General features: G+C 46.5%; 1 protein-coding gene across 1 annotated transcript in view; it reads left to right on the top strand.

Moving 5' to 3' along the window:
* Positions 1-6,102: 6,102 nt before the first annotated feature.
* TAF4 (TATA-box binding protein associated factor 4) overlaps positions 6,103-14,608 on the top strand; it is a gene marked incomplete at both ends in the record, with an annotated part of 34,708 nt that continues 26,202 nt past the window's right edge. Inside the window, 2 exons of the mRNA XM_079543369.1 lie at positions 6,103-6,421; positions 8,222-9,310. Of these exons, the coding sequence (XP_079399495.1) occupies positions 6,103-6,421; positions 8,222-9,310 (1,408 nt within the window). The remainder of the gene's footprint in view (positions 6,422-8,221; positions 9,311-14,608) is intronic.

The following is a 14,608-nucleotide window of genomic DNA, read 5'->3' as shown; positions in this document are numbered from 1 at the left end:
AAAACAATCTTGGCATAGACAGGAAACTCTTCTTGTGGACTTTGAATCTGTTTCAGTCAGACCATACCTTTCAGAATGAGCTGCTGACAGCTAGTTTAAACTGTAGCTCACTGTTTACCTCAAGCTGGTCACGTTAGTAAACACTGTGTTCCTTTTTTACAAGGTATTGATTGGCATCTCCCTTATTTCCCCAAATATACTTTCTAGGGAGTAGAGAGGAATTAATTATCTTTTATCAGGTAACTATGTTTGCAATTGTTCCAGCTGATAGTGGCAACATGTAGAAAAGTTGAACTCGGACTGGTGAACAGATTAATATACTAAAAACAGCATGAAGCCAAGGAAATTGCATAGAGCACAAGAATGCATATAGTGCAAAACTGTCAGGAATAAGTTGCATCTCAAGAGATCTCACAGAGTCCACAGTCTTGTCTTTTCTTGTCCTCCTCTCCTCTCCTCTCCTCTCCTCTCCTCTCCTCTCCTCTCCTCTCCTCTCCTCTCCTCTCCTCTCCTCTCCTCTCCTCTCCTCTCCTCTCCTCTCCTCTCCTCTCCTCTCCTCTCCTCTCCTCTCCTCTCCTCTCCTCTCCTCTCCTCTCCTCTCCTCTCCTCTCCTCTCCTCTCCTCTCCTCTCCTCTCCTCTCCTCTCCTCTCCTCTCCTCTCCTCTCCTCTCCTCTCCTCCCCTTCCCTTTTTCATCTTTTCTTTCTTTTTCTGCAGGGTTCCAGTGATGATCCTCAGAAAGGTGAGGCTGTGCCTATATTCCCCTTTGGAAATACAAGGCAGTTTGTGGCTAGCACAGCAGAAGCTGGGGAGGTAAGGAAGATATTAGACCTTTACCTATCTTTCTTTAAAGAGCCATTGGGGTCTTGGTTGATTTACCTGTTGGTTTTCCAGTGCAGGGAATCATAAATGAGAAAAAGGAGCAGTGATCCATACTGCTTAAACAGTAAACAGTGAGTAATGGTGAACAGAATGTGAGATATTGAATGATACTGGTAAGACAGGGAAGAACAGCTCTGAGTTAAGAGGATTCAGCAGAGGCCAGAACTGAAACTTCCATTGTATCACTGTGCCATGGCTCAGACCTCTGACCATATACTGTTGACAAAACATCACTGTCAGGGTAACAATTCACTCACAAAGAGTCCCAGAACTGAAGCCAAAGCTGAGAAGACCACCTCTCAGTAAAAAAGGAATATTTCAAACGTATTCTAAGAAGCCCAGACTGTAAAATGTGCAAATTGGATTTGTAACAATGAGACCGATCAGTAGGCACATTTTCTTGACATTCTGTCAGAGTATCATTTGGAAACAGGGACTCAAGTTTCCAAAAGTTACTTTAATTTGCTTAGAGAAGAAAGCATTTTTATTTTGCTCAGTTAGTTCTAATCATTTGCTAAATTCAAAATATGTGAAATTACTGAAACTAACTGTAGTGTCCAGAAGGACCATTAATCTTTTAGTAACATTATATTTTTTTCCATGAAACATGTAGACTTGCACAACTTTTTTTCATAGCAAATAAAACACAAGTCTTTATTGACGTGTCTGCTTCTTGTCTCTTCAACAAACATTATTCTGGACATTTGCTAGTAATCTCCATTCAGAATATTTGCTTTTAAAAAAAATCTAGCTGCTGGGATGTGTCATTGGAAACTTCCATTGTCTTGTATGAGTTCTTTATCTTAGTAAAGTTCCCCAATTCTTTCCTTACAGATGAATCTGGATATTGATACTTCCAATCTTGGCAAGCAGTAGCAAGCCTGACAAGTTAGATTAAGAGCAGTTGGGAAGGAAAAACAGTATTCCACAACTCTTTTATACTGTAAAGCCCGGGAGGCTTTTAAACAATGATCCTTTATCCTGCCATACATTCCCTGGGCGCCCTCCTTTGGGCACAAGACGTTGAACTGCATGGACTTTGGGAGGTCTCAGTATTGCCATACTGAAATAACTCCCATATGAATTGCATACAGCATTTATTAGGGATGCAGCCTTCAAACCATCCCATAAAAACTTGAGAAAATTCCCAAGGCATTTGAGCGTTCAGCTGACTTTTCTTGTTGAGATCTAGCTCGTAAGGTCTTTTTCTTTAAAAGACTGTTGATTGTTTCTATGTATTTCCAACAACCAGGTATCTTTAAAAGGAGGAAATCCATTGTCACATATTTAAACAAGTATATCTCACTACATATCTTGCTGGTATCTTTTATGGAAAAAAAAAAAAAAAAGAATTTTCCACTTCACTTACAAAGTTCCAATAGCTGTTATGCATACACAAACAGTTCAGTGGATGGTTTTAGCACCTCTTCCATAGCAGCCTTGTGTTAGATACCTCTGACACCAAATTGCAGTCGAAGGGTTGGTACATCTGTAGCTGCAGAAGTGGTCTGGTACCCACCAGGGCAGACAGCATCGTTAGCTGGAAATAGGACATAAGTAAAGGAATTGTAGAGTTTCTGTCAAAACCTGCTGTCCACCTCTTTTTCTTTTACAATGTGAGGATTAAGGCATTTCCCTGGAACACACCATGGTTAATTTTGAATATTAATCCCTGGCTAGTAGGAGCCTTAGGCTTATTCAGAGATTCACCAATGGATGGCTGATGTACACCAATGGATGGCAGGATTTTAACACCAAGACTTTAACAATATCTCATTTTTCCAAGGAGAAGACAGTAAAGTTCAGAGACTGAAAAGAGGCACTGAAGTTGTTTTCTTTTTCTCCATATGCTTGTCTGTCCTAACACTGCATTTGCCACCAATCCCAAGTAACTTTCACCATTTTAAATTATCAGTGGCTGGGCAGGGAACATTAAAAGGAGCAGAGAAGGAGAGCAAAAAAAAAAAAATCAATCAAAACCATCATAATCAGGTTTTCATTCTTTTACTGATGGGGGTTCAGAGTTGTGACTTTGCAGTTGAGACTTGTAGGAGCTGCACACAGACACCCAAAGGCAACTACCCTTCTTCCCCCAAGCCATCTCCAAACTGCAGACTCTTCTGACACATCCCTTATTACAGTAATCCATATTGCTGTCATCTCTGCTGGATGGGCTTGTAAGGAACTCTCAGCTGACTGCAGGTTTTAGAAAATAGAGAATTGCATTAGCACTTGTATCCTGAGACAGTCTCTGTGCCACAGTCTACACAGTCTACTTCTAGGGGAAGAAAATAAGTATTTCAAATAATAATATGCAAAACAGAGCATGTTAAAAGAACTGACAGCCCTCTATGTTTCCTGTATAGCTCCTGCTGATTTGTACTCTTTCACACCAGGGAGAATCCATCCTTGATTCTAATGTTCAAGATTTTATGATGTAATTGCTAATGGGTGCAATAAATACTATTTCCTATATACAGAGTCTGACTCTCTGCACCAACACCAGTAAGTACCAGCAACCCATTGCCACGATTCTTATGCCAGTTGCTCTTTTTTACACAGTTTAAAACAGAAGGTGAGCAATACAAATTGGAGGAGCTGGAGTCCCAGTGCTGAAGAACCCAGAGAAAAAGTGACTTCCAATAGCAAACGAGAGGCAGAGTATGAAAAGATAAATTATTCAGTAATAAATGCTACACGCTTACAATGCACAAGTTGTAATGCATCTCAGTTGCTCTTGTAATTTGGTACAGTCATTTACCTAATATGGTAAATATGCCATATGGTATACTAATAAAGAAAGTGTTAGAACAAAGACATGATGATTTCTAGGTTTTTATTTCTAATTTTGTATGCAACTGTAAGCTGCATTCCAGCTGTCCTAAAATGCAATCAGTAGAAGAACGCAGGCTGCTCTGCCCCTTCGTGCTGACTACCACTGCCATGCGATAATTCAGTCCATCTCTCACACTGCTCCCAACAGTGCTGTGTCCCAGCTCCAGGCCGCGCTCCTATTTGGATGCTGTGAAAGAAAGACGTGCAGCCACTGCACCTTCAGGTGGCTCCAGCTTAAGCCTAGCACACCCCAACCCCGATAAATCACTAGAGCAGCTGAGTAGATTAATTCTTCCACTATGTCGGGAATGCAAAGAGACTTCTACTCCAGATAGTTCTTTGGTATGTTGCTTATAGAATTTCAGCATAGCTAAAACTAGCAATATACTTGACTGTGGCAGGAAAAAAAGTGATAGAGATGACCGTGCTTGAAGCAGCTTTCTTGCCTTTTAAGCAACAGGCAACTACTTCACAGCATCATAACCTGGAAAAAAAGTGGGAAGTAAGAGTCAGAGAAGGGAAGAGGGCATCTTCTGAGGAAAAACTCCCCTGAGTTTTGAATGACAACTGGGAAAACCTATCCAGACAGAAAATAAAAAGCTTTGCAATACAAAACACTCAAGAAAAGATTAATTTTAAACTTCTCACTGGGGCTTTGTGGCCCCTTCTGTCAGTGCCCGTTTGCCAAGTGATCGGAGCCTTCAGAAAGGCTCAGTGCAGTAACGTTAACTCAGAGGAGCATTTTCTACAGGTAAAAGGATGATTTGAAAAACCAGAACAGTAATAGAAACACAGTTTATGTTAAAGTTAAGACTAGATTTAAAGATGCTCACCCTATTTGTTATTTGAGGCCCATCCATTAAGATAAACAGCTCCCAGTTTTTGCTGTCCCCAATGTGAGCTTTCGGGAAACATCTCTCGTAGATGTGCTCACATATTTGCAGGCAGGGCAGGACATGAGACTATAATTCAGCATTGTTCCTATCACTCATTGGGCAAGCCAGTTTTATTTTTTATTTTGTGTCACAGCACTGCAAATTAAGCCATTGCCACAGATGCGTAATGTAAGCAGCACTGACACCCATCTTTGGGCAGCCCTAAGTACCGAATCCTCTCATCCCTGACCTATTTAAAGTAGCCCAGTCCCTGAGCTCCCAGCACCCAGAGCTCCCAGTCCCCTCCGCAGCCCTATGGCAGCCACAGGCTGGTCAGTGCTGGGCACCGGCAGGTGCAGAGCTGCTCTCACAGCTCCAGCCTTTACGCTCGGGAATAGATGGAGTTATTTGATAATACCGAAACAAGAGCTACTATTTTAAGCCTGACAACCCTTAACACGTGCTACGCTTTATCGTTCAGTTAACACACCTCGTTAGAAAGAACAGCCAGCAAAAGACAGAGGCTTGGATCCGCGCTTTATTTACTTCCTCCGCGGCGGTTGCACAACGGGTCAAAGTGCACTCCGCCCTGCGGCCCCGCAGCCCCGCGCCGCCGCTCCCCGAAGGGTTAAGCGGAGGCGGGGGTGTAACGCGGGGCTGACACACACCCGGGGATCGTCCCCGGAGCGGCAGCTCCCCCGCCTCGCGGTGCCGGCTCGGCGCTGGGAGTGGACTGTTTAAAATTGTCATCTCCCTCTCTTTTTTTTTTTTTTTTTTCTCCTTCCCCTCCCCTCCTCCTTCTCCCTTTCCAGCGCTCAGATCGCACCGCACCGCCTCCTCGGGCCGCGCTTCCCGGGGCTCCGCTCAGCCTTCAGCCGCGCTGAGTCAGCCCGCTCGGGGCCGGAGGTGCCGCTCCCGGCCTGCAGCCGCCTCCGCGGGCAGCGCTCCGGGCTTCGGCGCGGGGCGGCACGGAGAGGCCGCTCCTCCTCGCCCGGGGCCGCCCTCTCCCCCCCCCCCTCCGCCGCCGGCGGTGGATCAGTTACACGCAGCTGGCACAGGTGTGGGGCGCCCTTCAGACTCGCGCCGCCGAGGGAGACCCGGACACAGGGAGAACATGCAGCCATTTTGGGCAGAGGCAGACAAAGAGCCGCGGCCGCCCGGCCGCCCGCCCGACGACGGCCCTCTCCGCTACCACAACCGCCGCCCCCGCCCGCTCGCCCCGCACCTCCCGGCTTCCCCTCGCCCGCCCCCGACTCCCGGCGCGGTTCTGCCACCGCCGCCCGACTCCCGACTCAGCCCTCTCAGCCATTTGCGCCGCCTTTTATAGGCGGTCGCCGACCAATCAGCGGCGAGCGGAATCCCTCTCCGACCGGTGATGTGAGGCCGGGCTCGCGCGCGTGCGCAGTCCGGGGGAGGCCGAGTGTGTGTGTGTGGGGTGGGGGGAGGGAGGGAGGAGTGGAAGGGGAGGGGGGGGAGGAGGGAGCAGCTCACAGGAACCCTCCAAAAAAAAGATGGCGGCGGGCTCGGATCTGCTGGATGAGGTTTTCCTGAACACGGAGGTGGATGAGAAGGTGGTGAGCGACCTGGTGGGCTCCCTAGAGTCCCAGCTGGCGGCCTCCGGCCACCACCACCAGCACCACAAGGCGCAGGAGCCCCTGCGGGCCGCTGGGGGGCTGCTGGGGAACCATGTTGTGAGCGGCGGCAGCGGCAGCGGCAGCCCTAGCCCCAGCCCTGGAGGAGTTGTAGTAGGAGGCAGCGCGAATGCCCAAACGGAGAGCGGCGGCGGCGGCGGCAAGATGGGACTGAGCGCCCCGGAGATCACAAAAGCAGGTACGGTGCCGTGCCGCGGGCAGGGCTGGGGGCGCGGGGCCTCCCCTCCCCCTCCGCGCTCCCCCCCGCTCCGTCCCCTCTCCCCCCTCGGCGCTTTGGCACCCCCGGGGCTCCGAGGTGGGCATCGGCCCTGCGGGGCCTCCCCGCGCCGTGTCCCCCCGCCGCCCGTCCCCTCGCGCGGCTCCGCGTTCCCTCCCCTTTATTTTCCCTCCCGCTCACCGGAGGATGTTCTGTCGCGTGTGTGGGGGTCGGTTCCCCCGGCCCGGCCGTGTCACTCCTCTGCCGTCCCTTCTCCTTTATATATTTTTTTCCTGCTCCGTCCGTCGGCGGGGCTGAAAGCGCACAGCCCACCCGTGGGGTGACGGCGGTACCGCGCGGCCCGGGGCTGCCCCCAACCTCCCCCCCCCCCCCCCCCAACCTCCTCCTGCAGAGGTGGGGGCTGCGGAGGGAATCCCTCTCCGTAGTGCCCCCTCCCCGAAGCGCTGGGGGTGTCATTAATCATGACATCTATTTCCTGCAGAGGAGGAAGCCGGGGAGGGGGGATTTCGAGGGGAGGAAGTCCCTCGGAACGCTGCCCCCCACCCGCTGTTTCTCTTCAGCCCCCTCCCCTCCTGTCGGGGGTTCGGAGGGACGCTCCGCTCCGCCCGTTCCCGCGCTGCCCTCAAGGGGGGGGTGGTGTCACCGAGCGGGGAGGGGGGGGGGGGGGGTCGGGGCGCAGGGACCCCGCCTGGGGTTGCGCCCCCTCCGTGTGCGGCGGTGCTGGGACTGAGGGCTCACCCCTTGGGAATGGAGGTAAGCTGGTTTGCGGGGGAATAGTAATAGCCACAACAATTAAGAAGTCTCCCCAGAATCTCTCTGCAATTCCTCCCCTCCCCCCGTTTTTATACTTTATTCTTCTTTGCTTTTTCTCTTCTCGCTAAAGCCTAAGAAGATGCAACAGCCCTTCTGTCACAATTAATGAAGCTCTTCCAGGAGGACCTCCTTCACCTTTACAACGTACATCTCAATATTTGCCTGTCACTACTGCCTTCCCGTTTCTGTCTGCTTAGGGCCAGGATCCAGGCTGTCTGTGATGTTACTGGTGATAACACCAGGCCTCCTCGGGGGGGGCACAAGGATTATTCAGGACAAGAAGCTACATCATCTTGTGCCTTCTTAAAATCAGCTTTGCTTTTTATTTATTTATTTTATAACTGTCTTTGGCTGTGGGAACTTCAGATACAACAGAACAAATTCTGTGATAAGCTGGCACAGTCTTCTTGTAGACCTCTCCAGGTCTTGCAGTACTTCTTACCTTGTCAGGCTGATGATTTTCTTTCCCTTCAAGTTTCTTATTTTGTTGTCGTGGAGCCTCCCGCTCTAACTCTGTAGGAGATGAAAGGATTAGTGGGTAACATGTGCTGGGCATAGAGAATGTGTCTTGTTAATGTGTCTTCTATTGCCTTTTTCCCCTCTTGCAGTTGCAGCCCTTCTGATAAATGTGTTATCAGGCTCTAGAATGGAGAAGAGGTCTAAGATGATCTTCTTTCTTCCTTTCCACTGTCCATTTCAAATCTGTTTTCCCTATTTTCGTGCACTGTAGTGATGAGAGCGAGGATGTTATAATTTGTATTGAACCTGTCAGTATTTGATGGGAAATTGCAAGCTTCAGGACAATGTCTTAAAATCCATCTTCAGTTTGTATGCTGTCCCATTTTCTTGGCTCTGTGGAGAAGGCTTGGTGATGAGGGAGGATGTTCTGTTGTGGCAGAGTTCTCCTCCCGCTCATTCTCTCTGTTTAACCTTGTTGTTGTTTTGCAGGAGCAGGAGGAGTGCAAGGAGGTGTTATTAATCATAACACCAGGTCCCAGACTTCAGCTCTGGATGGAGCCACCACGACGAGCACCAGCACCACCACTGCAGCGGCAGGAGGATCCGAAGTCACTGCTGCTCCAGGGACCCTCAGTCAGGGCAAATCGGTGGTTATCAGCACCATGGCGACTGCCTTGTCCACCAGGAATGGCAAGATTGGGACCACGACAGTGCAAACTTTGAATGGTAGTAACGTGGTGATGAACTCTCACCACACAGGAAGTGCTGCTTTCTCTGGGACTCCAGTGACCGCCAACCCCGCTTCTGCACCTGCTGTTGCCCCTCTTGTTAACAATGGACCTGGATCTGTGGGAAAAGGAAATACTGTTAACGCCGTTTTGCCGTCAGCTTCCAACACTGTCATCCAGACTTCTTTCCTTAATACTGCTGTGTCCTCTGCATCTTCCTCCTCGCCCACAGTTATCTCTTCACAGCCGCCACCGAGTGTTGGAAGTGGGGGCCCTACGGTCACACTCGTGAGGCCCCCGATTCACACGGCAGGACCCACGGTAGCCGCAGCTGGCGCGGCCACTCAGAATGGGAGCAATACTGTGATCAATTCAACCATCAGTGTGGGGAGTTTTCCTGCTGTTGCTACAGCCACTGTGGGATCTGGAGTTTCCCTCCAAACAACGCTTGTGAATAGCCAGTCTGGTTCCAGCGTGCCGGCGGCTCCTACCACACAGGTCATCAAATCTGAGTCTCCTAAAACTATAGTGCAGGCAGTATCCCAACAGCAGACGCTGGCTACTGCTGGCCAGCCCAGTACTACAGGGGGTAACATGATTATTGGGCAAACTATGCAAGCTGGGCTCACCAATGTTGCCCCCAATCCTGGTGGGATACCTCCTGCAGCACCTGGCACCCCTACGGGAATGGCTAAAGGCACTGCCAACACGGTGGCACAAACTCTACCGAGGACTCCAACAGCAACTACGAGTGGAATCAGAGCAACTTTGACTCCTACAGTTTTAGCACCTCGTTTGCCTCAGCCACCTCAGAATCCCACTAACATTCAGAATTTTCAGTTACCACCAGGTAAGCAGAAGCTCAAGGGCTTCTTGTTTCGGGAATGTGATTCTTGCAGGGAGGAAGGTCTCTTGCTGTTTAGTTGTGAAAAAAGGTGTTATATTTAACAGTGGGAATTGTCTGGTGTGGTGTAGTAGCATAGTAGCATTCCACTACTTAGTGTATTTTTTCAGGTGACCAAAAATGTCTTGTGTGCAATAATAATTTGGAAATTGTCTGGTGTCTTTACAATGTTGAGTGCAGATGAAGCTGCAAACTGCCAAGTATGACAATGAAACATTATCAAATGAAGTGCTGCTATTTCATTTTCACAGAAGGCGTTTTAAGGCAGTTTTGTTGGTAGTTTGTATAACCTTTGCATGCTGTTCTGTTCCCACTCTGTCCCTGCATGCCCCCGGTACCATAGAGCTCTCTTGAATAGAGAAACTGCAGATACAACACAAGAAAACTACCTTCTTTTCCTTTAAATACCTTCAAAGTGTGACTTAAAAACTCACACATTTGGAGCTTATGATGATCTTTTCAGTCACTGTAGTTCTGATACAAAAGGCAGTCTCCCTCTGTCCTTACCTCACCCTGTTGTGTCTAGGGTTGCAGCTTTTGTAGTAGCTAGTATCGTGCTTAGTGCAGAGCATCTCTGGGCAAGGAATGTAGTCCTGACCACAGTGGGTGAGTAAAAAGTAGGATTAGAAGCATTTCTGGCTTGAGAACTGTTCTGTTCTTCTTTAAATATCCTAGATTTGTGCATTTAAAATTACATGTTTACTCTTATATTGAAGCTGACCTGTACATGTATCCAGTTTCGTTTTTAACTGAAAGTACTCACATGAACCTACACATAGTTTTCTGTCTTTTTGATAGTCTGTAGTAATAGGTGTATTCTCAGTATTCACAGTTTTCAGGATAGCATTCAGAGAGCAACTAACTGTGCTTTGTTGCTGGTGCCTCATGAAGGCAGCAGCATTTGTGTATTGCCTGTTTCATTCTGTCTTTGTAAAAGTACACCTACTGGGACACCTCAGCGACCTCAAAGCAGTGCACCTGCTGAGTAAGGCAGACCAGAAGCCAGGCTGCATTACTACACACTGTCTGTTTGGGTAATGTGTTATTTGTGATATGTGATGCTGTGCAGTTTGATGAAGTCTGTCGAGCGTTCTGTACGTGGCATAAATATTCCTCATTTTTTGTGTGTGTAGAGAATTATTCCCTGTATGAATAATATGAATGAGACATGGTGCTAATTTTAAAAAGAAAAACATCCTAAAACTCAAACCTTGAAATCCTCATGTTTGATTTGGAGCTTGTAGGTCGGTAGGCTGGAAAAGCCTTATTTATTGCCACAGCGTATCAGATTTTTCAGGCTTGCAGTCTATTGCCTTGCATACCTATGTTTTTACTAATGCTGCATTATAAATCTGATTATGGGAAAAATACTACCGCTGAGTCCAGTGGGACCTTTTTTCCAGGTAGCTGCTGTTTTCAGACCACCATAGCATACTGAAATGTGTTACACTTAGAAGCAGCATTGCCAGTCCTTAAGCATAATTGGGCCATAAATTGCTCCTTTGGAGGTCTCGATAGATCAAAGTAAAGCAATATAGTTTCTAAACACTTGGGCTTTTTTATTAAGCACTTTTCTTGTCTGTCCTACACTTTTAAGAATATTTATAACTTCAAAAGAATAGCATGACTTGTAACATAAGCCTACCTACATGAGTGGATACGTAGAAACTGAATTCTTGCGTGGTAACTCAGGCTTAATACTGGAAATGATTTTTCAGTGTAGCAATTGTTGCTTTTTGTTTTAATTTCTTTGGTTGGTTTTCTGTACTTTGCCAATATAGCCAACTTTGCAAATACTTTGCGTGAAGCACATCTTGCAGAGCAGAACACTTAGCAAGTGATGGATGCTGAGCTTTTAGAAGCATTTCACAGGTGCGAGGGCTGAGCACTGCAGAAAAATCTAGTGTCTGCAAGTGCTCTGATCTTCAGAAGTGTTCATATGCATTCATAGTGAAAGCAGAATAGACGACTGTTTTTGAGATGTAATTTCAAGTTACATTGTGATAGGCCAGATTTTTAAAGGCAGCTTGGTAATATGAAAGTGCAGCTGTAGTGCCTGTATGTTGAACATCTACTGCATGCACCAAATCTGCAGCCATAGGTGTATGCTTGAAGTTAGCACTGCGTGCTTTGTAAGACAGTGCATGAAACAGCTTGAGATTAGAGACTGAACGTGTCACTTTTTATACTGCTGTTTACAAATACCCACAGAATTCTTGTGGAGGTTTGACCAATGAGAAGCATGTGTTTTATAGCTATTTTCATGCCTTGATATACTGTTTCTGGCTCTCCAAAGTACTGTTACAGTTTCACATAGCTGAAAAGCACAATATAAAATATTGTAAGCTGGAACTTGGTTAAAGGTTTCTAATGTTCTCTTAAAAAGAGCGTGTGGAAAATGTTTGATCAACACTCTTTAAAATATATTACTTTAAGATTGATGCTTTATATCCTATTGAAGTGACTGTGTAACAAACATCAACTGACCAAATGAGGGGTGTTTGGATTGCTAATGGGATGAGGTGGTTGTGAGCTTACTGCATTCTGCTCTGTTATTTCCCAAAGAAACTGGGCTACTCCAAGCATCTGTGTATTGATAAGTTTCCCACTATTGACGTCTTTGAAGAAGAGGACTGTTGTGCTTCGTGGTCCAATTGGGCAGATCAGGGTAGTGAATGTCCGAGAGTAAACTTATTTATGGCTTGTTAGCAGAGACAGAAATGTTGACAAATAATTTGCTAGGGGACAGGGAGGGAGGAACCCACGTCTGTTTCTCTTTATACATGCTACTTTGAAGATGCAGCATCTTTTGAAATTGTGTCTGGAAATAAATCATAGTTGGTTCTTTGTTTTGGAGTCCTTCGAGCAATAATACGAAACGTGTCGTGTACGGTCATCTGGTAAGAGGTAGGGAAATGTATGAGTTTGTTCAGGCATTGCCAGTGTTTTCCTGTTACAGATGCACTTTTCTGCTGGATTTCCTAAGATTAAACCTTTGCGATGTAGGAGTTCACAAAGTGACTCGAGGCCATCACTGCACGTGGTGCAATCACCTTGTAAAATGACCAACTCGTGTGCTTTCAGAGCTCCCTTTAAAATACTGTCTTCTCCTGCAATGCTGTAATAGTTTCAGAACCAAAGTCCAAGAGGTTATGCTCACCATAACAGTGTTGTCAACTTGAGGGTTCAAAGATTTGATTTCTGTTCTTGGAGGTGCTTTATGTTGTTAATCTCTTCCGCTTCATTTTCTGTGTACAGGCATCTCCTGATAACCTGTGAAGTGCCTCATAGGGCAGGGGCAGACTGGGAAGTGCTGCATGTGTGCAGGAAGAACTAAATGTGGCTGCGAGCTCTTCTGGACCGTTTTCTAGCTTAGGTGACAGTGAGATCTGGACACCTTTGCTTCCCTCAGTTCCCTCTTTTTCTTTTATTTTCTGAGATAATATCAATGCTTACAAAGAATTGCTGGCTTGATCCTGAAGGCTGTCTTTTTTTTTCCCTAGTAATCAAAGTTGTGACACTTAATTCTGTTTGAAGATAGGATAGGTTGGTTGTACAGATTTTTTTGGAGCTCCTGACCAGCATTTGTGTTTCCAATAGTGCAGCCATTCAGCTGCAGTAGAACAGCTATCACAAGTTCATTTCACTTTTTATCTAATGATAAAACACCCATATTGCTTTTACAAAATTCCATTGCATCCCCCAGCAGCTGGTTGAGGGGGTAAGACTTGGCTTCCTTCACCACATTCTGTTTTGGGGGGCTTTTCTTGTGCTGTTTCTGTGGTGGCTGCAGGATGGGTCCTTTCTCAGCTGTGAAAGTGACTGCCTCTTTAAGAAGTTGGGTTCTAGAACTCCTAACAGCTAACTCCTAACAGCTCACCTGTAGGTGAGCCCTGCAGTTGGGCCCAGCTTACTGCTGATACTGTCCAGGAGTGAACGGTGCTGTTCAGCAGCAGACCTCGGAGCATGGCCTACTACTATTCACCCTTTGCAGGTGGGATACTTCACTTGGTTTCTACAGCAGTTAACTTTCCCTTTCAAACCAACGGTTTTCAGCTTGTGTCCGTTGCACAGTAAGGACTCTGATGTCCCAGTCCTTGGTTTTTCTGACCTTAGGATGGGAAAACTACCGATGCACACGCTTAATTTAAAATGTATTCAGGTCCTGTCTGCTTGAGCAGTGCTGCTTTTTGGAGTTGGTATCACTGAAAAGTAATTTCTGTGGTGTTAGTACAGTTTCCTTTGGTGATGAGTTGGGCTCTAGGCTGTTGGGAAAGGCAAGTGGATTTAAGGAGAAAAGGTGATAGGATAAGAAGCATCAGACTACACTTAAGTTGTAAAATATTCTGTGTTACTTTTTCCGACTGAAGATGGCGTTCTGTGGGTTACTTTGTGCTTAAAACATGTACCCCAGAGGTGCCTAAAACAATTAGGAACAATAAAAATATAAATGCCTACTTCCATAATCTTAAGCAGCGCAGAAAGAAACAGAAGAAATAATCTGAAGTAGTGGAATGTAGTTCTTGCTATTTCTCACTGACTGGGAAGCGAGTTCAAACATATCCTGATGAAAGCTGCCCTGCGTTGTCCACGTGCTGCTGATGTTTTGCCTATTAACTGTGCTGGCATGGCTGTATTTTGTTAGGAAAAAAAAAAAAGCATAATGCACAGTGATAATAGGAGCTTTTTATAGTATGTTTTACTTTCATGGCATTTTACAGAGCTTAACCCTCGCAGCATGCTCATGTGGTTGATAAATAAAGTAGTACGAATGCTGCTTTAAAGCTGGAGGAAAGAGCAAGTTGGAGAAGTTCTGACTTGCTGAAGGCCATGAAGGAATCAGTACTGAGCCAAGTTTTGAGCTTAGGAGTCCTGTAGCTGGCGTGTAAAGTGCTCTCTCGTTCTGAAAGATAACTGTGGATCAGTGCTGCTGAGCTCTTCTGGGTGAGGGGTGGTTTTCATGTTCAAATCATGCATCAGCAAAAGGAACATTCTGCTTTATTTGAAATCTGTTACATCAGATCTGCCATATGTCACCAGACTGAAAGTTGTGTTTGTTCTCACTGCGACTTTTTAATTAAGGAATGCTGCATGCTTAGCTTTGTACCCCAGAGAACTTAAAAATGAGAGCTGTGTGATCGAATTTGTTGCTGCTGTTACAATGAATGTCACAAAGCCAACAAACGCTTTGTTTCTGTACATTTGATAAAGGTGTCTCTAAGCGTTGAGATTTAATGTGAAGTG

Source organism: Tetrao urogallus (assembly GCF_951394365.1).
Source record: "Tetrao urogallus genome assembly, chromosome: 16".
Classification (NCBI taxonomy): domain Eukaryota; kingdom Metazoa; phylum Chordata; class Aves; order Galliformes; family Phasianidae; genus Tetrao; species Tetrao urogallus.
This window is presented reverse-complemented; position numbering and strand designations above follow the sequence as displayed.